At 44.1% G+C, this 25,924-nt stretch overlaps 1 protein-coding gene and 1 long non-coding RNA gene across 24 annotated transcripts in view; one reads left to right on the forward strand and one right to left on the reverse strand.

The window, feature by feature from the left end:
* Positions 1 to 25,924, forward strand: part of LOC140638488 (uncharacterized) — a 111,818-nt gene that overhangs the window by 26,743 nt on the left and 59,151 nt on the right. For 17 of the 23 annotated variants that reach the window (XR_012035563.1, XR_012035572.1, XM_072836003.1 and 14 more), the window contains one exon: positions 6,107 to 6,203. The exons of 2 other annotated variants lie outside the window; for them this stretch is intronic. Coding sequence is in view for 16 of the 21 variants with exons in the window: in XM_072836003.1 (XP_072692104.1) it covers positions 6,107 to 6,203 (97 nt within the window). In the remaining 5 variants the exon portion in view is untranslated. Of the gene's footprint in view, positions 1 to 1,218; positions 1,394 to 1,973; positions 2,102 to 6,106; positions 6,204 to 6,386; positions 6,526 to 25,924 lie in introns of those variants that run through there. 4 more of the 23 variants (XR_012035556.1, XR_012035573.1, XM_072836023.1 and 1 more) reach the window with 4 other exon arrangements.
* Positions 9,800 to 14,449, reverse strand: LOC140638554 (uncharacterized). Its single transcript, XR_012035581.1, has 2 exons — positions 14,214 to 14,449; positions 9,800 to 12,408 (listed from the first exon to the last, which is right to left on the reverse strand). It is a non-coding gene; the product is annotated as an uncharacterized lncRNA (long non-coding RNA).

Raw genomic sequence — 25,924 nt, forward strand, 5'->3', positions numbered from 1 at the left:
GACGTAATGGACACATCCAAGATAATTTTAGACAGAAAGGGACCCAGGTGGCATATCCATCTAGAAGAGGCGAGCCAAAGGAGCGAAGGTTACCTTGGCCATTTTCTATTGAGAATTCCTTACAGGAGGCTGTGGAAACTGAAATGCTTATATTTTTTGGATTTGTATGCCCTATTGTAGTTTATTTGGTGTTAGTGAGCGTGGTTTTGGGACGCCTGGGTGGTTCAGTGGTTGAGCGTCTGCCTTTGGTTCAGGTTGTGATTATGGGATCCTGGGATAGAGTCCCGTGTAGGGCTCCTCGCAGGGAACCTGCTTCTCCCTTTGTCTGTGTCTCTGCCTCTCTCTGTGTCTCTCATGAATAAATAAATAAAGAAAAACCTAGTGAGCCTGGTTTCTAGAAAATCCCATGTGCCATTTAGTTCAAGTCCTCCCTCCCTCCCTCCCTTCCTTCCTTCCTTTCTCTCTCTTTCTCTCTCTCTCTCTCTCCCTTTCTTTCTTTTCTTTTCTTTTTCTTTCTTTCTTTCTTTCTTTCTTTCTTTCTTTCTTTCTTTCTTTCTTTCTTTCTTTCTCTCTCTCTCTCTCTCTCTCTTTCTTTCTTTCTTTTTCTTTTTGATTTTAGTTATTTACTTGAGAGAGAGGGAGTGAGAGTGTGAGCATGAGCAGGGTGAGACACAGAGGGAGAAACAGACTCCCTGATGAGCAGAGAGCCCTATGTGGGGCTGGTCCCCACATGTCAGAACCCATTTGAGGAAACCAAGATTCTGACCTTAGGAATCAGGAGTAAGCTAGACCATGAACTCCAGGGAGCCATGGGTTTTTAATGTTTTTGTTCACTGTGAACAAATAGTGCCTGGCACAGAGCAGGCACTCAGTGTTTTCTGAATAAACAAATCTAAAATAAAGTCCAAGGGAAGATTGCAGTTGGAATTGAAGAGCCAGGAGATCACTGACAGGTGAAGATGAGATTCTGAGGAGAAAGTGGATGAGAGACACTCTGAGCATTTGCTGTGGATGAATGGGGGTGTCTGCAGCTAACCTGTGTGCCCTGTGACCTTGGCTCAGAGCTCTGGCAGGTGCTTTCAAAGGCTGAAGACAAGGCAGATAAAATGGATTTTTAAAAATGGCAGTGAAATGGATTTTATTTTGAGAATTTATATTTGAGGAGTAAGCAACACTGATATAAAGTGAAAGGGGGCTCTTTTATTTGTTTTTAATCAGGAATAATGCAAGTTTAATTCATAAATGAAGATTGATGCACTCTTGCTGGAACTCCATGATGTACCTTCCCCAGGAAGAGAATGAAGAAGAAGAGATTTGGGGCTCTGACCCCAGCCCCATTTCTGATAGCTGATCTGTAGTTTTTACTCTCAGTAGCAACTAGAAAACCCATATAAATGATCACTTCTTCCAGAGGTCTGCTGGTATGAATGTCTTCATTTCAGTAGCTCTGTCTTTAATACACGCTAATGATGCCAACACCCTTCATTTTACTTGTGGTTAAAAGCTTACAGTTTCAGAATACTTTTATAGACCCACATCTAATCCCTGAAGTTGGTATTATTCTATTTTGGCAGTTATCAAGGATAAGAAGGGTTACATGACTTGAGGTCTCCTGGAAACTAATGGAGCTGTGGCTTGAACTCTAATTTAGTATTGTTTCTACAATGCTAACTGCCCTGGTGCTCCTGTGGGGAGGCGGTCTCCCCATTTAGCTCCTGAATACCATACAGTGCAGCCTGGGTAAGACATCCATGCAGGGCTAAGTTCCTCGCTGCTCTGTCAGCAGGCCAGGTGGCTCTTCTGTGATTTGAGGCATAACAACAAAGTTTTTCTTAAGGGAGCCCCTTATGGGAAAGCAGGGATATTCTAGAGATCACTGATTATGGCTTAATAATGAATAATGACAGTGGCTTCATAATGACTTGGGTGACTGAGCTGATATGTCTAGTCTTCTTGTTTTTCTCACTCTTGAGAGAAAAATGATGGAGATGAGATTCTAGGTGCTGAGAACAGATCTGAAAATGATCTTGGCCAGCAGGGCCTCAGCAGGGGTGGAGGTGGGAGGCCGTTTAATGCAGTATACAGAGACAGTAGCTACAAGGTCGGTCTTTTCTGGCAGGGGATACATTTTTTATGTTTTCATGAGTGATTACTTTGACCTGCTTTTCGTATTCTTCATTGTTGGATGGTGCGGTGGAAATGCAGAGGATTTTCCAAATATCATCAGGGGGTTAATCATCCTGAGACATGGGGGTGTTTAGGTACCACTCTCTCCTGAGCCTTTGTGTGATTGGGCTCACTTTTTTTTTTAAAAGTCCTTTTTCCTGCATCTGTTTTAACCTTTATGGTGGGGGAAAAGAAAAGCTAGTCTGATACTTTCCTGGGTATTTGATGCCCTGCTGATTCAGAGGTCTTGATTTGGGCAAGGCCAGCATTTCCTGGAGGGCACACATATCTGCCTTTTGGACCTGTGGCTGGAGCCTGTTTCCACAGGGGGAACATAAGCATTTAAATAGAGGGACCTTGGGGCCCTGAAAATTGTGTGGACAAAGGTACACAAGTGAGTACTCAGTGACAACTGCTCTGTTGCTGTTTCCCAAGGAATTTTGACCTGTTTTGAAAATCTATCACTGGAGCTTAGAAAATGACTGTTGCCATGAATACCTGTTGGCTTACCCTGTCTGACGAGCTCCCTGTTTGTAGAACTGCCCTTTTCCTGCTCTGTCTTTGGGGTTCAGCTGGCCATGCCCACCTGACTTAACCCAGGGTTAGCACCTGACTAAGCTGGACTCTTTTCCTGGGTGTCTCCTGACTTTGAAACAGAGAGAACATCCGGTCACTCTCTCAAGCGGCTGAAGTTATAGGATGGAAAACTCAGAAGCCGTTGGCAGCTCCCTTTCCCCTCCATGGAAGAAGCAACCCATCGGCAAGAAAGATACCCATGCAGACAAAGAACAAGAGCCTGCATGGCTTTGCAGTGCCTGATTCCAGTCCTCCTTAGACCCACAGTCTTCTGCCTTAGTCTTCAGTCAGAGAACATCATCTTTCTAGTAATTTCGCTCTTTTTGCTTAGACCAGATTGGGTTAAGTTTCTGGCTATTGTCAACCTTGGGCTTTGAGGTTACCACAGGAGAAGGTAAGCTCCTTGAGGATAGGAGGGTAGGAGTGGGGTTCAAAGTATACCTTCATTCCTGTGGCATGGCCGTGCATCCACAACTGTGAGATGCTGTTTATTTGGAGCTTAGTCCAAGGGTTAGCTCCTGGCTCCATAAAATTGAACCTGTAGTTGAGGATGACTTCAGGTGGTGTCACCTGGCAAAAAAATGATGTGGAAGCAGAGTCAAAATGTGACAGGCACGCGTGAAGATTGCTGGTTGGCCCTCATATGCACCCTCCTGCCTTCAAGCCAGTGGTATGTGTATGTGAGAAAATTGCTGGATGGAAGTTCCTAAGAACCTTCCTCAAAGGGCAGGCAGCTCACACTGTCTCTCCCTTGTGTTTTTTTTTTTTTTTTGTCCGTCCTCTAGCTCTCTGGAATACATTCATGAAGGCCAGCCCTAGCTGCCACGCTGGACCATAGAGTTCCCGGGGATAGAGCTCACCACTTGGTGACCTGGGGGAACGTCATGGGCCAAGCCCCTATATCAGCCCCGTGGAGCTTTACTGGAAAGAGAAGGAAATTGTTACCTAATTTGAACCATTGCTCATTAGGGATTTTATTACTTGGAACCATATGTAATCCCAAATGACGGCAGACGTGGAACAGTGGACACCATCCTCCTTCCAGAAGAGATGGGCAGTCCACGGGAGGCATAAGTAGTAGGGGAAGCAATGTAATAGTGATATTTCCACCCCTCTCCCCAAATGTCTCTGTCTTGTGAAGAATATTAATGTGGGACAACGGGCTGACTTTGGTCTTGAATAGAATGAAGTATTCCCTATTCTTCTCACTCATTTCCTGCTTTTAGAGGGCAATTGGATGAACTCTTTAGAGTTTGAATAGCTTTAGAAAACAGCTTCTGGTGATTTTATTGACTCAGTGCCCTTAACATACACAGCCATACTTGATGCTGCTAGGCTTCAGATTTTAATGACCATGACCCATTTTTTTTTTTTTAAAGAAGGCCTTTTAGAAAAGAAGCTTTCCAAATTGCTTGGGCTTATAAATGAATCAACACAGCACTCAATCCAGTCAGGCAATATACAACCACAATAAAATATGGTGAAGACACTTTTAGGCTGTAAAATGCTATACAATTGAGAAGTATTGATTATTATTATTATTATCGTAAGGGGTATTTCTGTTCTCTTTAACATCTACTGTGGAATTATTGGTAAAATCATTCAACTGGAAAATAGGGGGTTTAATTTTTAAATGAAGGGTGATTTGCTCCCAAAGCAAGTTGGCTGGGTTCTTCAGAGAATCCAGCTGTGTGCGACAAAGTTTCCAGTTTGCCTAACATGTTCCCTTCATCTTGTAATCCTCTGAAGAGTTTTTAATCATAAAAGGACGGAGGTTCAGAGAGCTTAAGAAATTTGCTCAAGCTCAAGCCCCAGGGTAGGGGAGTGGCTGTAATTCCACCCAGAGTTGAAATTTGGCAATGAGGGGATAGGCTTGGGGAGGAAACAAGGAGACCCACTCCGTAGACTGCCCTGGGGCTGGGGGCCAGAGCAGCCCACCCTCACATGGAGGGTGCAATCCATCCCAGCAAACCAGTGCAGCCATTTCAGCCTGAAGCCATGATTGCATGTGGTTGGCCGGGACACACCTTCCGCCTTTCCAGGCACCGGCAAGTTGAGTCCTGAGCGACCCATGGCATTCTGGGAGCATCTGCAGAGCTTGCAGGAAGAGCCTCTCCAGGCAGCTGAAGTGCAGACGCCTTTTAGCAGATGGTAGTTAATAACAGGCTTTGTTCTCCAGGTTCTTCTATTTTCAGCCACCGAATACAATTTATAGAGGAAAAAAAAAATACACACCACCCGCCCCCCCCCCCCCCAACCTCAGCTCTTATCAGATCTCTTATAATTATAGAATAAGGTGCCTGCAACTCCCGGGGAGCTGGTTTCCATGGCAATGACAAGCTATTATATTCTAAAGGCCAAGCTAGAACTCCGCCCCCTCGTCCTCACCACTGCTGTGTGTCTTGTTACCGCAGTGTTCCAAAATAAACTTGCTGCCTAATCGTAAATCCCATATAATTAGAGATGAGCTAACCGTTACCCCGCTACCTTTGTGCAGCCCACTCATCATGCTAACAGTTTCTGGAACAGCGATGCTGACGGACTGTTTGATGTCAGAACAGACCTTCCTCCCCCAGGAACTGGGTGCAGCATAAATCCATGTATGGCTGGGGACTCTCCAACCGGAAAGGCTCTCTGAGCTCGGTGACCTGCCCCAGGAGCTTCAGCCAATAAGAAGGACCATTCGGGCAGTGGCTTGGCCACCGGATTGCTGGCTCTCTCCAGCTCTGGATTGAGGAGGGGCAGCGAAATCCCCTTGGAGGTGGCAGAGAGCTTAAAGGGTCATACTTTTTGGCCACCTGCTGTGACCAGGGCAGGACATGGGACCTTCAGAAGGAAGGGCATTTCTCCCTCTCCTTCCTGTTTCTTGTCCTGCTCTCTAGCTCCTTTATAGACTGGAGGTTGCTTTTAGCACAGTTTGTGTCTCAGGCTTGTATGTTTTGTTCTCATCCGTGAGTGATCACTGTCTAAGAATTCACCAGGTGAGGACCCCAGGAGGCAGGGTTCTCAGTGCTGAGGGAATGATGACAAATGAGGGGTTCTTGGGGGAGACTTGCACTCTCCCCAGAACAGGAGTGGAACTGTTGCAGATGATGCTGTGAGGGAAATAAACTGGAGTTGATGGGTTAGACTGTGTTTGGGCTTGGGGGGCTCACTGAATATTTGAGCAGAGACTTGGAGGACAGGAGGGCTGATTTTGGTTCACCTGTTCGGGGGGCCTCACCAACTACATTTCCCCTAAATGTCCCTCACCTCCAGCCAGCATTGCTACGGGACTTTAATAGCACTGCTGTGTCGGGGTGATGGGTCTGCCGATTTGCACCCCTTTGTCCCTTTGATGCCCTTTCTGCCCTTTTCCATGCAGGTGTCCGGCCTTTCCAGTATGGCCACTAGTGGTTCTCTGCTCTCTGCTTGACCTTAGTCGTGGGAGGCACCAGTGCAAGATTGGTGCACGGTGGCAGGTAGGAGTGGGTCAGGTTGGGCATCCCTTGGCTCCTTCCCTGCAGGCTCTCTGGTGGTGGGGGGCAGGGATTGGAGGGGTGGGATTGCTTTTCTTTACAAGGCCCAGATTCTTGCAGTTGGCCTCCTGTGGAGAGCTGGCATGTCCGGGTCATTGTACTCCCTCCTTCCCCTTGTCCCCTTAGGATCATGGCTACAACAGTTCCCTACTGAAGAGGAGACCTCAACCCCTGTCTGGTTTCTTACACCTGTCTTCACCTCTGCAGACAGCGTGGTTGTTAAACCTTATTCTCTACGGTGTGTTTGAATGGCTTGCTTTTTCCTTCTGGGCCTCTGATTCTGCTCCACCCTGTCACAGCCTCCTTTCTACCTTTCCTACAATTGCTCACCCACACCGAAAATGCTTTCCCGGGTCCCCTCTGCCTCTTTTAATCCTGCCCATTCAGTGCCTGGTCTCTTCCAGAAGCTTCCTCTGACTCACCTTCATTTCCCCAAAATCCTAGTTTTCTAAAAATTAGCACCGTCCGGCCCCGTAGGTTTGTGCTCACTCCTTGTTCTCTCATTGTTTCCCAAAAGTTGATATTACTTCTCCAGTACGCTTTCACCTTCTACGAGGGCAGACCATGTCACGGTGTTCTGCATGACTCACAGAGTGCTAGGTGCGTCTCACCTGCCTCAGAAATCCTCTGTGGAGACTGTATTCATCTGTGGCTTCCTGGGCCCTGCCTCGGGGATGGCAGGTTGTCTGATGGCCAGTGTCAGGGCAGGGAGATGCAGTGAGTTGTTTCACCTGGTGTCCTGATAGATCTTGGTGAGCAGCACCGTGTGGGGGTGGTGCTTTCTTCTCCTTCCCTGAGACATGGTAGGTAATTCCAAAGAGCTCATCTGGTTTCCTTCTCAAAACAGTAATTGAAACAAAAGAATAAAAGCTCTTTAGGAAAATGCATTGCAAACCCTGTCCACACAGAAAGGAGCAATTAAGAGGGTGAAGAATGGGAGGACTGGAAATCCCTAGCATGAAAGTGGGCATAGGAGCTAGGTGGTAAGTACAAGGAAGTACAGATGGAGCAATACTTCCAAGAGGTCATAATACCCAGCAGCAGGATCACAGGTAGGGCTGACAGCCGATATTTTTAGAGTCTTTAGAATCCCAGGAGACATAAATGAAATCAACAGATTTTGTTGCTTCTTTTGACTGAGGGGAAAAAAAAAAAAAGGAGGCTGATTTTTTTTAAAGTGCTGCTAGAGAACAATCCATTGAAAAGGCAAGACTCAGAGGGCTGCCCAGGATTAGAATCAGGGGAGAAAAAAACAAGGCAGACCCCCAAACCACCCATCAAGGAGTATAGTTTCACAGGATGCCAATACATTGATTTTTTCTAGAAAATTGATTGGCGCAATTATCTGTTCATTGTCTTTGGAGAATACCCTTGCAGTTTTGTTATGGGCTTTCCTAAACAAGATCCTGTTAGTAGGGAGCTCTGCGGCATTCTCAGCCACTCAAATCTCTGTCTTGTGCTAGGGTTATCTAAAACAATGTCGGATTAATTTCTCTGGCCTCTGGGAGTAATTTGAGGCTTCTCCGGAGTGGGACAGGTCACGGCAGGTTGAGCTATAAAAGCTGACTGCACTGTGATTGTGCTCTGGGTAACATACTGCAAAGTGCTTGGTTGGCTTGTCCATCAAGATGAAAAATGGCCCTTTGGTGATGTTTCTATTTATCGAAGAAAGACAGCGTGCTTGGTGGTCATTTCAGGTAGAAGATCTTGTTCAGATAATATCCCCAGATTTAATTCTGGATTTCCTTCCATGGGGTATAGGGAGGAAGGCAGGACTGATTTGGGACCTCCCTAACAGTATAGCACATGAAAGAGGAAGAGAACTCTCCCACTTCAACGTAGAACACAGTGTAGTTCTGGCCCTTGGGCTCTCCCGTGTACTGATACAGGTCCTGGGGTGGCCTGCTGTGTCCAGGGGACATACAGGTACCCAGGAGCAGAGAGCTGGCTGGCAAAGGGAGGGCACGGTGTGAGCTGGGGTTCATGGCTAAAGGGTGAAGTGGAGGAGGTTGGAGTAGGAGAGAAAGATAAAAATGTCAGATGCATGTCACAGGCATGTATGATCTGAGAACTGATGGGACCTAGTCTTTGGGGTTCCCCAGAAGTACTTGGAATTCGGAGACTTTTTGAGGGGTGGAGTCCTATGTTAGCAGGTGGGAAGGGAAACATGGCCCACAAGCAGGCTTAGGGAAGTTGGAAAGGCAGGCAGTCTGACCTGGGGGGTAATTGGTGGTATGATTATAATTGGCTTAGGTGTTGCTTGTTGGTTTTGAAGTCACTTGGACATCCAACTGAAGTGGTCTGTTATGTTCTTGGGCAGAAAGGGGAGGATTGAATATTTGGAGTTTTAAAATTATGTATTTTCTTTAGAAGAGAGACCCTTTATACACAAATCAGTCATTTACACTTTAGTATGAACAAAGGTCTGCAAATAGGTTTTGGTAGAAGGGAAAAACAAGGAGCCACATGTTTCCCATATGATGGGAAAGTGGTTGTCTCTCAGGAGAGAAATTCAGCCACAGAGGGAGGCTGACCTTGCCGAGGTCTGTCTTCATGATAAAGTCCTGAGCCTGTTCTGCAGTGGTAGTTATCTCTCCATCAACTCTACCCTTAATTTTGTCCCCAGGTTTAATGGGGAAGTAAATCTTTTTCCCCTAGGCTCATATATCACATCATTATCATCATTTTACTTTTGGTTTCAATATATTATTCTTTTTTTTAATATTACATTTATCTTTGCTTTATTGAGATATAATTTGCATATCAGAAACTTTGCCCATTTTAAGTATACAAATTTAAGTATACAAATTCAGTGATTTTTAGTAAGTTTACTGAGTTGTACAGCTATCACCACAATCCAGTTTTAGAATATTTTCATTAGCTCGGTGAGAAACTCTTGCTTGGTTAATGTGAATCCGTTCTTCCAGTATTATTTTATTGTGCAAAATGGGCGTTCAAGACATGTTCCAGGTTCTTCAGAGAAGTGAGTATCAGAGATTAGCCTTGAGTTCTGGAGTCAGGAAGCCTTGGAACCTAATCCTGGCTTTTCCTCTTAGTATTTGGGAGCTGATTTAACTACTCAGACTGTCAGTTGTTCATCTGAAAAATATGATTAGTAATATCTACCTACACAATTGCTCAGATGATTAGAGACAATGTTTGTGAAGGGTCAGACACATAGTAGATGTTCAGTGAAATTATGAAATTATCACAAACCTGCAGGTGCTTGCAAAAGATAGGGATTGACTGGGCCTAGGGGCTGAATTCTGAGATTCATTATTTTTCTGTTTGTAATTTAATTCATGGGATCAGGTAGGAAGGAGAAAACATAATTTAGTTGTACTAGTTATTGGCTGCTTTTAAAAAATCAAATGCATTTTAAGAATCTTAATTTCTTTTGATTTATGTTGCTCAAATTTTTCCCTCTTAAAGCTACAGAGATTTTCTTTCCAAATGGCTTGACTCCCCCTGACCTCCCCCGAACTCAGCTCTTTGTTCCACAGTTTTGCCTTGCTTTCTTCTGAAATGGATTTGAAAAAAAAAAAAAAAAAAAAAAAAAGACTCTGGCTTCAGCTTTTCAGAGCCCGGTAGTGATTTTCTCTGCTGCTATGAAATTTAAGAACCATAAAATGCTGTTGCCATTTCCTGTGGATGTTCTGCTTCTGTGTTTCGATTTCATATTTATTGCCATATGAGTCAAGATCACAATAAGTTGCTTCATTGCTCTGCGTTACTGATATAGTGCCATCCATTTATGCGGGGGCCATGCAGCTACTGGCCGGGTGCCTGTTGCTAGGTACCTGGAAAACTAAACACTGCCACTGGGGGTGCCTTTCTCTCAGAGTCTGTTCAGGGTCCTGATTTGGGAAGGGTAAGGGAAGTCCAGGGGGAGGCTGCTTCTGCCTTGCTCCTCTTCCGTCTGGAGGGACACTGTAGATGGAAAGCCCACTATTGTCCAAGCTCTCCTACTTTGGCCAATTCCACACTGGGACAGCTTTCCAGATGGACTGGGGACGAATGGGAACTCCATGCCACTTTGAATTTTGGGACCCCTCTGTGGATGCTTCTGGGGGACAGTTTTTCTGTCTGTTTCTGTCTGTTTCACCTTGAACATGCTTGCCCAAGATGGAGGTTCTTGGGCTTCATTCTCTGGACAGCGTGACTCAGAATATCTGAGGATAGAGTTCTGACATGTTTGTTTTCTGGATGGTTGTAATGCACACCAAAGTTAGGGCCTTGAAAAGGTAAGTTGTTCTTTGAACCACACCTCCTTCTTTTTTTAATCATCCTTTTCCCTTCAAAACTCAAATCCAAACCAAAACAGAAGTCTTCAGAGAATACGCCTTCACGCTGGGGGTTCCACGTTTGTCTGAATCTGCTCTGTGGGGAGAATCATGTTCCCATCTCTGCCAGTATTTGAGGGACCGTTGGGGACTCCTCTGAATTTCAGAAGTGAGACTTAAGAAAAACAATGTTGAAATAATTATCAATTAGGAGATGTTGCTACCTTTCTAAAATAAAAAATATAGCCATGGTATTTGTTTCATGTGGCTGCTGAAACTAGGTGGTTTCAGACAAAAGAAATTTATTCCTTCAGTGTTTTGGAGGCTGCAAGTCTGAAGTCAAGATGTCAGCAGTGCCACACTTGGCCCCTGGGGCCTCCCTCTCAGACTCTAGGGGAGAATCTGTTTCATGCCTTTCTCTTAGCTTCTGGCGTTCCTGGCAATCCATGGTGTTCTTGGCTTTCAGCTACATAGTTTCAGACTCTGCCCCCATTGCCACATGGCCTTCTCCTGTGTGTCTCTGTCTTCTCCTCTGCTTATAAGGACACCGGACATCGGACTAGGGCCCAACCTAATGACCTTATCTTAATGTATTACATCCACGAAGACCCTACTTCTGAATAAGGTCACGTTCTTAGGTTCTGGTGCTAGGATTGCAACCTGTTTTTTGGGGGACATAATTCATCTCCTAACAGTCTTATTTCTTATGACTGATCTGTCTTCTTTTTAAGTTTCCAACCCACTGAGTAGCAAGGAAAAACTAAATTTAGTCCAATCCAGTAAACTCAGTCCAATTGAATGACTTAAATGGTCTATTCATTCTCCATGGGCATGACTCAGATAGATTCTCAGTCTTTCTTACTTCCTTTTTCTTTTCCTTATATCTCCATGGAATCTAGAGTTTAGAAGGCTGGGTTGACATGACTTCATGGTCATAGAGGAAGAGGCAGATTTACTGCAACCCTGCTTCCTCCTTGCTGGTCTCTGCTGCAGGATGACAGTTCTCTCTGGTCTTGCTTCAGCAATGGTTTCCACTGACGTAGACTGGTTTTTGCTGACTTTTTGGGATTAAGTGCTGGCAGCCTCCTCTGTAATTCCATAATCTTGACCAGTAGTCCCTGAAATTTGGAAATCTTTCTCATCGTAAAGATGGGATTTCAGGCTACAGTTTTATTAAGGGAACTGAGAAAATCAGCTCTGAGACTCAGAGTTGATCAGTGGCTTTTTTTATTTTTACAGCACCCATCCTCTTCATCCCAAAGGCAGGAACCCTCATGGTTTAGTCTCTGTTTGCAAGGGAATAAGATCTAAGAACAAACAAAAACCATATGGTATATTAGCTAGCTATCACTGTATAACAAACCATCTGAAAGCACAGTGGCTTAAGATAGGTGGATAACTATTTGTTATTTATTAACTATTGGGCCAAATTTGGCCCACAGCGTGTTTTTATTAGACTCACAGGCAAACGGTGGTTTTATATTTTTAAAGTGTTTAAAGACCAAAATTAAGAATATGTCACAGAGACCATACATGGCCTGTAAAGACTAAAATATTTACTGTCTGACCCTTTATGTAGAAAGTTTGCTGATGCTGCCTTAAAACAATAAACATTTATGATTTGCCCACAAGTCTGTGGGTTAGTCAGCTCTTGGATGGCCTCCTTCATGCATCTGAAGTCAGCTGTAGGTAATTCAGGCAGCTCTGCTAATCTTGGCTGGTCTTTCTCACATGTTTGCTGGCTGGCTGGCTGTAGGTGGATCTAGAATGCCCTTGTCTGGGACATATGGGCTTTTATCCATGAGATAGATCTCTTATCCTCTGGCATGTTAGTCTGGTCTTGTTTACATAGCAGTGGTAATGTTCTGAAAGAGAGCAGAAATAAACAAGTTCTCTTGAGACCCAGACTTAGAATTGACCAACCATTGTCACTTCTGTCGTGTTCTATTGGCAAAAGGTTGTGGCCCAGATTCCAGGGTAGAGAGCTAGACTTCACCTCTCGATGGTAGGAGCTATAGAATCACATGATGAAGGCTGTGGGTACAGGAAGTAGTGAATAATTGAGGCTGTTTCTATAATCAATCTACCACATATGGGTAATTACTTTCTAAATATTTCTACAAAAGCAAAAAAAGTTGTATTTCTCTATATTTCCCAAATACTCCTTGTGATTTTAAGACTCACTCTGTAGAAGCAGATTTGACTTAGTTTAAAGCATGTTAGGATCTGGAAGCACATTAGAAAGATTTGAGCTAGAGTACATTAAGAACTTGTATACCTTCCTCGTAGATCTTTTGGGTTCTAAAATTCAAAAGACTTAAGATTTTATTTTATTTTTTATTTTTAAAGATTTATTTATTTATTTATTTATTTATTTGAGAGATATATAGAGAGAGGCAGAGACACAGGCAGAGAGAGAAGCAGGCTCCCTGAAAGGAGCCTAATGTGGGACTCGATCCTGGACCCCAGGATCATGCCCTGGGCTGAAGGCAGATGCTCAACTGCTGAGCCACCCAGGCATCCCAAGGCTTAAGATTTTAAAAATTTCATTCCAGGGCTGTTTTTTTCTGCCTTCAATAATCTTTTCTCTTCCCATTCCCAGATTCCCTGCTTAGAGGAGAGGAAAGGTTACTTTTATTTTGATAGTTTTATCATTAACAATAGTCACCATATTTTCCTATCCCTTCAATTCATAACTTCTGAAATACCAGCTGGGTTGGGGTGTCTTCAAGAGGCAACTGCCAGATACCAACCCATCATCCTCATGAAATTGCTATGGGGTACCTTTTCTCAGGAGATTAAAAAACAAAAAACAAACTTCTAAATTAGTGTCCAGGAGAACCATCTAGAATTCCATCCCAGACAACCACAAGGCAGGCTTACCACTAAGCTTCCCTTAACCCAATTTTTAAACTCTGTGACTCATCTTTCCCTTTGTTGGGAGCCTTACAACCTTTTTTAAAATTCTGTTTTAAGAGGAAACTAAAATAAGCCACAAAGATCCAAACTATTGACTTTTGGAGTCAGAAAGAATGTCTGTCCCTTCTCTGATACCTACTCTACTGCCTTTAGGAAATAGCTGGCCAGCCTCTTGGCTGTCTCTCATATCAAGGAACTCACTACAACAAAGACAGCTTTAATGAGGTTGCATTAATGTAGACTCAGCTTATAGCTCTAAGATAAAGAAATATCTGGATCATCATAGCCACTTTATCTTTACAGTATGTTTTAGGGACCAGCATTTAGTTTGGCAGAATAAGAAAAGCATGCAAATCCAGGGACCTGCCTCCGGGAATGGTGGCCCCCACCACTGTGCTCTTGAGCATTCTTTCCAAATTTCAGTTGTGAAAATCAGGCCCTTGCTGGAGCTCTACAAATGAGGCCAGGGTTATAAATTCCTTGGTGGTTTCCCCAAAAGTCAGATGACTGGTGGAGAAAATGAGGTGTGTGTGCAGAAAATGGAGACCTGTGTTTGTTTAGCACACTGTTGTATATATGGGGGATGGGCAGGAGGAAGAGGCTAGGGCCAGATGGAAGGAGTTTTGTTTGCTGGGAAGAGGCCCATGTGTATAAAGCAAGCTGCCTAAAATTGTGTGGGGCCTGGTGGGTTTGAAAACTATTTTGAAGGTTGCCATATGTGTTAGAAATTGCAGATTACTTGCCCATTTACCTCTATCTGATTGTCCCTTCTTTCTTACCAACAGAACCCCATTGTGTTTGGGGCATTGTGCTGAGCTAAGAACTCTGACTTTCCCAGATTCTCTTGCAGCTAATGGTGACTGTGTGATGTAGCTAGAGCCAATGAGATGTGAGAGGGTGTCTGCTGGGAATTTGGGGTAAAGTCTTTGCTTCCTGTTATGGTTTTGCCCCCTTTTCCCTTGCCCCTCCATCTTTCTGCTTGTCTTGTGGATGGGACCCCAGGAGGTGCAGCATCTCTATGGCAACCACAAGACAACAAGCATGGAGAGAGTTAGCATCTCAGGATTCACCACACGGCAGTTGCACCAGCTCAGGACTACATCGCTGAACTTCTGCTGTGTGAAAATAAACCCCTGCATGTTGAAGCAAACATTAGCCAGGTTTTCTTGTTGCTTACAGCCCTGTTATTACTGATGTAGATAGAACTTAGACAACACAACAGAACTCTTTGAATGTTCTCATCTCTTAGTGGGACACCCAGGAGTCAAGAGTTGACATCAGATCTGGATGACCTCAGAGTTGGTCTTCTTCTCACAGTATTGTTTTCTGGAAACTCCAGGGGTGGGACAAATGGTGATTGTCACATCTGTGAGATCGATGATTGTGGAGACTTCATGTGGGTGAGGGGAGCTGTGAGTGGGCATGCAGGCCCTGAGCCTGTAGTATGAAGGTGGTTCAGAGATTGGTGGGGGACCAAGGTGTTCTGTTTCTCTGTCAAGTGACTCCCACACACCTCAACTCCTGTCCTTGGCCATCATGCATGTGTCCCATGTGGGTGAGGAGGTAGAAGAAGCTGTGCCCTTGGGTGGTGGCTGGGCCTCCAGAAGAGCTAAAAATGCTGCTCCTGTATCCCTGGTCTATATCCTTCCATAAAACTGGGGAAACATGGTACCAGATTAAATCCTCTCTGTCTTGTTACTCTGACTACCAACCCAGACCCATAACCGCTGCTGTGCCAGACCAAGACCCAACTGATTTTGTTAAGACAAATCAGCAACATCTTGTTCCCCAATTAATAATTATTTTATTGACCTCTCTATGATCTTTTGTGTTGCCTCAAATATTTCTTTGGATAGGTTGGACTGTAAATGATTTTAATAGGTAAAAAGCTTTCCTAATCAGTAGCAATCATTCTATTAGAACTGAATGTGTCAGCTCTTAGGAAGAGCTGATTTGAGCCTGTGTGGCATGGGGCTGTTCCACTTGCATTGGGCCTGGACATAGGAATGAAAAGGGCATGGGCTTGGGAGTCAGGAAGATATGAAATGAAGCCCAGATGCTACCATGATAGCTGCAAAGTCTTGAGGGATTTATTTAGACCTCCTGAGTCCCTATGACTTCATCTGTATGTGGGAATAGGCCTCTGTGTAGAGGAAATGAAGCAACATAGGTAAAATGTCAGTCCCAGTTCTGACCCAGGCAGACACAGGCTTCCCACCAATGTTAGTTCCCTCCCCTCTTTTGAATCTGTGACACAACAAGAAGAGCGACAATAAGGATGAGAGCAAGAACAACATCATCTATGTCATGCATTCCGCTGACAGTACAGTGGGGTCAGTACCTAGACTCTGGAGTCAGGCTGCTAGCTCTGAATCCACAGTCTGCCACTTGGTAGCTAAATAATTTTGAGCAAAATATTTCACTTCTTTGTGGCTTACTTGTTTCATTTTTAAAAGGGGGTAATAATAGTACTTACTTCACAGGGTTGTTGTGAAGAGTACAGAAGATGAACGTAGTGTGTTTGGCACAGTGTCTGGCACATAGTGAGTACTCAGTAAACAGTTATGAGAAGGAGATATTTGCAAGGGCTCAGGTTTTGTCCCTTGGTTAGTACCACCTGCATATGGTTGACAGAGCTTGGGCTCAAAGCCAGGCCCCTGACATTGAGCTCATTCTGGGCCCAGCACTGTGCTTGGCACAAGGGAAGCACATGATAAAGGAGACATCACTTCAGCTTCTGTTTTCCAAGAGCTCAGGGTCCAGAGACAATATTTGTTCAGGAAATGAGTATATTAAGGCTCCCAGGCTCTTACTACCCTAAACTGTTTGGATGTCACTCTCCCCAGGAGCAGGGAAGATGGTTGCCTATGAAAAGATGGTAGTAGCTGGAAGCAAATCTGTGAGATCCAGCTCATTGTTTTCCCATCTTGGCTGTATCTGTGTGCTCTGGTGAGGTTCTTTCTGTCACAGATTTATGTAACTTATCATCACAGTCACATCTGCGTGTTTTGTTGATGCCATTTAAATTCTCTTACTATTTAATACCAAGAACATCTAAAAAGAACATTTTGAGGGACTTGAAAAATCCAATTGGTCTCTTGGTAATTTGATTTGTAGGAAATAGGAGAAGATCGTATTCTGAATAGAGTGCTTTTAAATGAATCATCATTGCTTTCTTGTACAGGCACTAGATGGGCTCAGATGGGGGGAGCCCTGCTAAGTCTCTCATTAGGTGGGAGATGCAGCCTGTGTTGGTTAGGAAAGGCTTAGTTCTATGTGGCAGAAAATCCAAAATAATGATGGCTTAAACAAGATGGATGCTATTTGTTGTTTGTGAAAAAGAAATATGGAGGAGACAGTTTGTGGCTAACCAGTAGTACCTTCACTGAGTCCCCAGAGAGCCAGGCTTCACCTCCCCATTCTGTCATCCTTAGAACATGGCTTCCTCCTGATGGACAGAGAAGTCATCCAGATCCAACCCCTCCCTCATCACCACTGTGGAGGAGGGAGAGATAGGAAGGGAGTGCACACCTCCTTTAAGGCATTTCCCAAGAGCCACACAGTGCACTTCTGCTCACACACTATTGATCAGTACTGAGTCACATGCCCACATCTAGCTGCTAGGAAGGCTAGTGTCTTAGTTCAGGCTATTATAACAAAATACCTAGACTGTGTGGCTTATTAACAACAGAAATTTATTTCTAACAGTTCTGGAGGCTGGAAATCCAAGGTCAGTGTACCAGGTTCTGGTAAGCACCCTCTTCCAGGGTGCTAACTTCTTATTGTGTCCTCCCACAGAGGAGAGCAGAGAAGGGAAACAAGATTCCTTATGACTCTTACAAGGGCACTAATTCCATTTATCAAATTCTACTTACTTCCCAAAGATTGCACCTCCTCAAATGATCACATTGAGGGGTAGGGTTTCAACATATGACTTTGGGGAGGACACAAATATTCAGTCCATATCAGCTGGGACACTTATTCATAATAAAGATTCCTAGGCACTCAGCTAAAGTAGAATTATTTTACTAGGGAAGGAGAGGAGAATGGATACTGGGACTTAGCTAACAGACTTTTTGACACATATTTAAGACTTGGAGACTTGACAACGCTGTCTTCTCTGTCAGCCAGAGTTAATTTATTTGAGAGTAATAACACGGACCAAAAACAGAGAAATCCTTAGTGCAGATGGGATAACAAATAAGACCCAAGGGACTAGAAAAGAAGCACAGATGTGAAGTGAGGTTTAAAACAGCATTTAGGAATGCTTGGAAATCATGCAGAGCTTGGTCAACTCCCTCACTTAATATCTGAAACTACTGAAGGCAGAAGGGGTGAGTTGACTTGTGTTGCAGGGTCACTTAAGTCTACACTCTGGCTTGATAGTTTGCTAGAAGGACTCACAGGACTCAGGAAAAACTGGTGTACTCACAGTTACGGTTTATTACATTGGATGGGTACAGGTTAAAATCGTAGGGTGGAGTTTGGGAAAAACTATATGTGAACCTTGGGTGTCCATGTCCCCACATACTCAACGGGCAGTGCTTAATTTGTCCAACTACAAGCTGTGACAAAATACATGGAGTTTTGCTAACCAGGGAAGTTCCCTGGAGCTTTGGTATCCAGGGCTCTTACTGGAGAGTCAGTCACATAGGCACACAGCACCTGAGTGACTGACCCTAGTTACTCAGTCCCCAACCTGTCACTCGGAGGTCAAGCTATAGAGCGTGGCCCAAGACCCCTACCACAAATCTTATTGTTAGCAAAAAATATGTGGTGCAGCCCAAAGCTCCAGGTAGACAGTGACCCTTTGTCCAACAGGGTATTCCAACGGCTCAGAGGTGGTCTCCCAAGAACTGCTCAAGGTTCAGTTCAAAAGGCCTTTAGAATACGCAGACTTTGTGCAGCCTGGGCATGCCCAATTGACTCCTTACTGCACAGTTGCCCAAAGTCACACATCTGTGTGGACCTTTACCCAAAACGTTCACCTCATTGGAAGTCATCATGGACACCCAGAATGAGTGGGCTTGCCTGTGGCAGAGGCAGGTCTAGCATGCTCACCTCTTGACCCCCATCCAGGGCATCAGCAGGAATTCAGCACATGGTCTGAGAGACTCTTGCATTCACATTGGCTCTGACACTTAGGGGCTGTATGACTTGAAGAGATCATATAAGCTCTCAATTCCTCAGGCTGCTCATCTGTAAATATGAAGATTAGATGAGGGGGCTTCTGTGAGGGGTAACAGTGCCTTACAGGGTATGTGCTCAGTAAATGAAAGCCAGTATTGCTGTCACCATCCAATGTCACATTGCTATGCTCCAGAATCTCTTCTTATATCTGCAGAAACCCTCAGCGCCGCCTAGAACTTGGTGTTTGACACACACACACATGCTCAGCCAAGGTAGAGTCTCTTCTGGGAAGGTCAGTCACCCAACAGTAAGCTGCCCAAGAAATTCTGAGGCCTCTGCATCATTGAAAATGAAAATCTCATCTGTACTTACTGCCCACGTTACAAGGATTCCCTCAACCATTCATTCATTCTAATCTGGCCCATATGCATTTTTTTAAAAAAATTGTTTTTAAATAGGTGATCTCTGATATTTCTGTATTTCCCAAATCCTATCAGACAAACCTTTTGTTTGCCATGCTTCAGTATTCTCTGTATTTCTCTTAGATAAAAGGCTCCCAGTTAGTTTTTGTTGTTTGGTCAGACTGGGCCCCCAAAGGCAAGAGCAGAAGATTCTGGGATCTCTTCCCCTATTTGTTAACAACAAACTATGTAATTAGAAAAGTCACTTGACTTGTCTGGGCTTCAGTTTCCTGAGGGAAAAGGGAGAGATGGATGCTAAGATTCTTCTCATGTCTGAGCTTGGATGCTGAACACAAATGTGCTTAATCTGTGTCTTGGGCTATTTAGTTAACACAAGAACACATACATTATGTGTTTGTGTGTGTGTGTGTGTGTGTGTATGTGGGGTGTGTGTGTGTGTGTGTGTGTGTGAGAGAGAGAGAGAGAGAGAGAGAGAGATTGAGATCCTGGGCAGGGGCCAAGGTAAACTGGAGACAGGGAAGCAGCAGGGATTCAGCTAGTGCTGTTTCTCCTCCAGATTTGATGTTGCTGAGCAATCCTGAATCACAGGCCCATCAGAGGGGAGACTGTGTTTGGGGTATGAAACCCTCACCCCCCACACCCTGCCCTCTCTCCACGATGTAGGTATCAGAGGAGATAATCTCCCAATATTTTGGAAGCTTTGAAGTTGCCTTGGGACAAAGACCCTCCTGAGAAGGCAAGACTGAGTTTTACCCCAGGGCTGCAGTGCTGGACTTAGAAGAAGCACGCGCTGGGTGGTTGAGAAGAGGACAACCCTAGGGAGGAGAAACTGGGACTCCTGTTGGTACCTCCATTGCTCCCTCCCAAGGCTGCTGTTTTTGGAACCAGGCCCTCCTCCCCCACTGGTTTCCTAAATTCTAGAGGAAGTGCCACCCCCCAGCAGGTGCTGAGCCTGCCTGCCTGCCTCAGCATCCTGCACTGTCCCGAGCATCAGGCGCCTTGCTCAGGCTTCTTTTTAAAGCGATTTTAAAAAGGAAACAGATGCTCCCCATGAAGCCTGAATTTCTATCATCGGTTGTCATGACATGGGCTGACATGGGAGCAGCCCCGGCAACGGGGCTGACAGCTTGATGAGTTTAATTTTGGTGCAGATTTCTGCAAAGAGGCAGCTGCCACGAATGTGCCACTGGTGACTGGGAAGGATGAGGGGGAAACGGGTCTAACGCTGTAGCCTGGGGGAACAGCAGCCACCCAGCAGGTGCCGCCAGGGCTTTGCCCATTACCAGCATCCCTGGTGGCTGACTTGGTGCTCTCAGGGGACTGACAGCGTTCGTCCAGCTCTGGAGGGGGCACCTCTTTGGTGTCTATCTGAGGAATAGAGGAGATGAAGAAGTTGGTCAAGGTGGCAGAGGAGCCTGCAGTCCCTATTCTTGGCCTTGGGTGCATGTCTCTCTGAAGCAGAGAGCTTCATTTCCCCTCCACTCTTAACCCTCCTTGGTATTCTGATGTGAAGTCCCAGTGCAGGTGACAGAAGATTTAATGATAAGAGAAACAAAAAGTAGGATTCCTCCTTCCAGGTTCTGTGCTTTTGTTCCCCTGTATCTTTTCCCCATGTGGTCTGTGAGATCTCACTTGGCAAGAGATGGGATGGGTCAGCCTTCGCTGCCCTTCTCTTTTCCACCCCTGGATTCCTGTTTTGTTCCCTTCTGAGCCTTGTGGATTAGGGAGCCCATGAACTGGCATCATTCACTCCACCACCATTAGTTGGTCTTGTGTGCTGGAAAGGGCCAGGTGCAGAGGCCACAAAACTGAATTGCGCAGCCTTCATGCTTTTCAGGATCTGAATATCTGGTAGTGAAGACTGACATGGAGAAAAGTTCTCATTGGAAATGCAAATTAAGGACCAGCTTGGAATGCCATTTTACATATGCAAGATGGGTAACCAATAGAAAGTCTGAAGATATCAAGTGTTGTTGAGGATGTAAAGGAGCCAGATCTCCTATACACAGCTGGGGAGAGGGTAGGCTGATACACACACCTGGAGAATAATTTCATATTTAACTAAAGGGAAGATGTGCATAAGTGGGGCCTGGGGAGTCTATGAGTAAGTATGTACTCAGGAGAAGTTCTTGTGCATGCGCTCACAGTAATATTTGAAACATGATACACTGGAAATGATATGAAGAGCCATTAAGATTAGGTGAATAAAAAAATTTTGGAATACTATACAGCTGTGAAATGAATGTACTGCTACTACTACTACTACTACTACTGCCACCACTACACACATTACCATTCTTGAATATTACTAAAAAATTGTAGAAGAACAGCAAGTCATGGAAGAATATGCTGAACATGACTTTATTTATCTAAAGGTCAAAACCTAATAGAATTAAACTGTATCTATAGTAAACATATTTTTGAAAACAAAGGAATACTAACCACAGAATACAGGATAGCACTTACCACTCGGGGTGAGTGGACTTGGGAGGGGCATTGTCCTAAAAAATCTCATGGACAGGCCTTTGCATAGGCAGGCGATGTCTGGAGTGTTCATGATATCTAAATGTTGTTTTCTCTCATTAAAAATAAAAGTTTGGGATCCCTGGGTGGCTCAGAGGTTTGGCGCCTGCCTTTCACCCAGGGCATGATCCTGGGGTCCCGGGATCGAGTCCTACGTCGGGCTCCTGGCATGGAGCCTGCTTCTCCCTCTGCCTGTGTCTCCGCTTCTCTCTCTCTCTCTCTCTCTTTGTGTCTATCATGAATAAATAAATAAATAAATAAGTAAAAATCTTTAAAATCACTTTAAAAAATAAATAAAAGTTTAATGAGAAATAGTTAAAACAAGTAACACATATTTTAGAAGCACTATACAATTTGATAATTTTGGCTATACTTTTCAAACTTGTTTTGGCTATTCTAAGTTCTTTGCATTTCTCTGTGGATTGTAGCTTTAATTGCTTGAGGGTTTCATGTCAAAGTTTCTTTTTTGTTGGCTTTCTAATTGTATCAATTAGTTAGTAAAGGGCAGTGGTGGAAACAAATTTCCAAAGCTAAGTAGATATTAGGACCTGTGGCAGCCTGACACCATCAACTCTCAATAATCAGAGGAGGGTCAAATCCACTACCAGCTTAGGCCAACATAGCCAGTGGTATTTACCCATGAAATGTTGGGAAGTTCCCCATGTGACCCATGACCTACGCAGTGCATTTCACCTTTGTCCTAAACATTGTCCGGAACATTTTCTCTGTTGGCCTCTTGGTGAATGTGGTGGTGACAATACACTGAGAGTCAGGTAGAGCCAGTTAAGCAATCTCAATCTAGACTTCCAGGCTCCCGAGTAAATGCTTCATGGCTGTGTCTCATGGGAGAATGCCAGGAAAAATGAAACAAAGTGATCTGCCCACTAATGTGAGAGACCCCCTTGGATTTAAATTCTTCCTGCCTAAGCCACAATCATTTAGAGAGCTGGGTGAAGGTTATGGGTCCTTTCTTTCCCCAAGATGCCTATGTGCATATACATGTCAGAGAGCTCACGAGGCAGATATGGAGGACATGTGTCATCCAACATTCAACTTCCCTTCTTCCTTTGAGTACTCTGATTTCCTACTAGGGCAGTTTGCTACTTGTGTCATATTGGTTGGTGGGCAATTCCTAGTGACAGCCACTTCCTGCTGCCTGCCTCCATGAAAATTGACAGAGGTCGGATTCTTCTCTATTTTTTTGGAGAGCCTGGGGACACACACGACCTAAGCTTGCCCTGGTGGACGCTGGCTCCTGAGACATTGAATCTGGAGCAATTGGAGCCTAGATGAAGAGAAGTATAGAGGTGAGAATCTGAGCTGTGGCAAAGGCTGGGGCAGGCCTATCTGCTTATGCATGGTGACACTTGGTATCCCTTACACAGTGCTTGCTACATAGAAGATGCTTAGTAATTGCTAAATGAATTAATCCATGGGTAATAATACTGTTAGCAGATCCTATGTCTCCTAAACAAAAACACCTTCTATAATCACAGACTTGTCAAGCTGGAACAGAGCTTGGTTTTTCTTTCCCATCTAATTCAAACACTTCATTTTGCTGATAAGTAAACAGAGACCCAGGAAGTCCAAGGACTGTGGCCCAAATTGCTCCCTGCTGCCTGCCACTTGTCAGATGTAGACAGGGCAGGGTTCTAATGTTCTAAATGTTCAGACTCCTGATCCGTTTTTCTTCTGGCTATTCCATCTCCCAAGCCAAACTGAATGCTACATGGACACAAACATATTTATAGCAGAACCACTGAAAATGCTGACAGTGGAGGGCAGCCTTGATACCAGCTAAGATTCAGAGAAGAATGGTTCAAAATACTACCAATAGGATTATGGCTGGTTATAGGTGGGTAACATCTAGCATGGCTTTCAGGATCTCAAAGAATCTTTCACTTTAAAAAATTCTGCAGACTAGCATTTCTGTAAGTCACTTAGGTGACCTCTTGCAAGCTGGCCAACACCTCAGCTCTTTTGATGAGCCTATTGGATTAGTAGACTCTGGTTGGTCTTCTAGAATGTAGGACACGAGTATGGCAGTTTTCTGAAGATATATGTGCTGAATGTGTATTCACTTCAGTGAATGGAACCTGCGCAAAAAGGGCTTTGTAGGTAGTTGTTAAACAGCCTGATCGCTGGTGTCTGTATTTGTTATGAGGCACATAGGAGAGCAGCTTCCAAAATGACCAAGACTGTATTTAACTGAGGGTGTTGTCATCTGTCTTAAATAAATGAATTGTGTGTTGTTATATTTCCATGAAATTTGTAGCAGATTAATTTTTTAAATTAAGTTTTAATATTGATTAAGGAAAGTAAAACATCAGTTGTTAGAGACAAGGCACTGTGGTATGCATTCAGATATCCTCAGTGTGAACATCTGGATTTGGGTCCTTCTAAAAGCAGACCTGAGGTAAGGAGTTCAAGTGGTTTACTGGGAGATGGAATGAGGTGGAGGGGAGAGAGAGGCTGGAAAGAAGGAAAAGCCTATAAAAGGCATCGTCATAAGCAGATTAGTGCTGTGGGAAACAGATTTCTTTCTGCTAGGGACCCTTTGAGAAATGGTATAGATGACACCTCAGGTCCAAACCACTGCAGGGGAGTAAGATGTTGGTGTTATTTAGCAACTCTTGTTTTTCTCCCCTCTCTGTCTTCCCTTCCCTGAAGTGTCCACTTCCTGGTGTTACTATCTGCAAGTGACCGCTGAGGCTGGCCACACCATGTGGGTGGGGGAACCCAGATGTAGGCTATACTCAGAAGATCTTCTAGCTCGTTGGAGAAAGTAGGATCTTTGTATAGTACTTTATGGTTCTCCCCTTCTTTAAACATCACCATGACAACCACCACAAAGTAGAACACCCAAAGTTAGGAGTGATTTAAAATTTCAGGGAATGTGGACTATAGGACAGACTTGCATTTCTATTCAATAGGAAAACCTTCCAGGAAAAAATACAATTCTGTAAGTTGATTCTAGTTCTTTATTGTCCACATATGTGCTGTCAGCATCTCTCTCTCTCTCGCCATCTTGCATAATCAATATCACAGGAAATTGATATTGATGAAATTGATACAACCCAGCAATCTTATTTAGATTTCACTAGTTTTGCATGTACTCATTTGTGTGTATTCAGTTCTGTGTAATTTTGTCACCTGTATAGGTTTGATTACCATCACATTGAAGATACAGGACAGTTTCTTTGCAAAGATCCCTCATGCTACCCTTTCTAGCTATATAGCTGCATCCTTCCCTGCTCCTTCCCTCCAGCCCTGGCAACCATCAGTCTTGATCTATCTCTATAATTTTGTCATTTCAAGAATGCTATGTCAATGAAATCATATAGGTGTAATCTTTAGATTTTTTTTCATGCAGCTTAACTCTCTTGAAATCCATCCAAGTTGTCTTGTCTATCAGTTGTTACTGTTTATTGCAGAGTGGTGTTTCTTGGTTTTGATATATCCATGTTTCTTTGGCCAGTCATCCATTGAAGGACATTTCAGTTGGTTCCTGTCTTGGGATATTGTGAATAAAGCTTCTGTGAACATCTGCATATAGGTTTTTGTGTGAACAGAGGTTTCCATTTGTCTGGCATAAATGCCCACATATGGACTCATTAGGCCATATGGTAAGTGCGTATGTAGTTGTATGAGACATGGGGTCACTCTTTTACAGAGTGACTGTCCATTGTACATTCCCACCAGTAATGTACGAGTGATCCCATTTCTCCACACCCTTGTCAGCATTTGGAGTCAGTATTGATCTATTTTGTCTTGGGTCAGGGAGTCAGGGAAATTGTCTTTGTTTTGGTTTGAGAACAGTATTGGTGTGTGTCAGCTTTATAAGAAGTTAGTGCCATTCTTGGGCCACCTGAGTGATACTTCTTACAATCCCTGCCCTTCTGTTTTTTGACTACCTCTCTTTTAACCTTGAAAGAACAACATCCATAATAGGTTGTACTAGATTAAAGCCTTTCAAATGACTAACTGCCCTCAGGTTAAAAAAATAAAGAGCTGATTCCCCATCTATGGAGATAAAAAAGTGACTCACATGTAGTCCGAATCAATGAGGGAAGATGGAATGGGGAGAAAATGAAGCATGGAGAAACCAGAAAGAAGTGACCAAAGCAATCTGTTGTCATAAGATGTGATGAACCCTGGAATTGTGAAGTAGGCTAAGTATTTCCCATATCCACAGTAAGGAAGAGAAATGGATCTGTAATGATCCCAGGTTGTGAGATCTTTAAGGGGGATTTTGTGATTATAGAGAGTTAAGTGACTTGCTAGAGAAAAGGACATAAATGTCCATCAGTTTCATGGTCACCTTAGAAATAATACCATAGTTTTGGAAAGGATGTAACTGAGGCCCAGAACAGGTCAACTGCTTGTC

Source organism: Canis lupus, chromosome 1 (assembly GCF_048164855.1).
Source record: "Canis lupus baileyi chromosome 1, mCanLup2.hap1, whole genome shotgun sequence".
In the NCBI taxonomy this organism is placed as follows: Eukaryota; Metazoa; Chordata; class Mammalia; order Carnivora; family Canidae; genus Canis; species Canis lupus.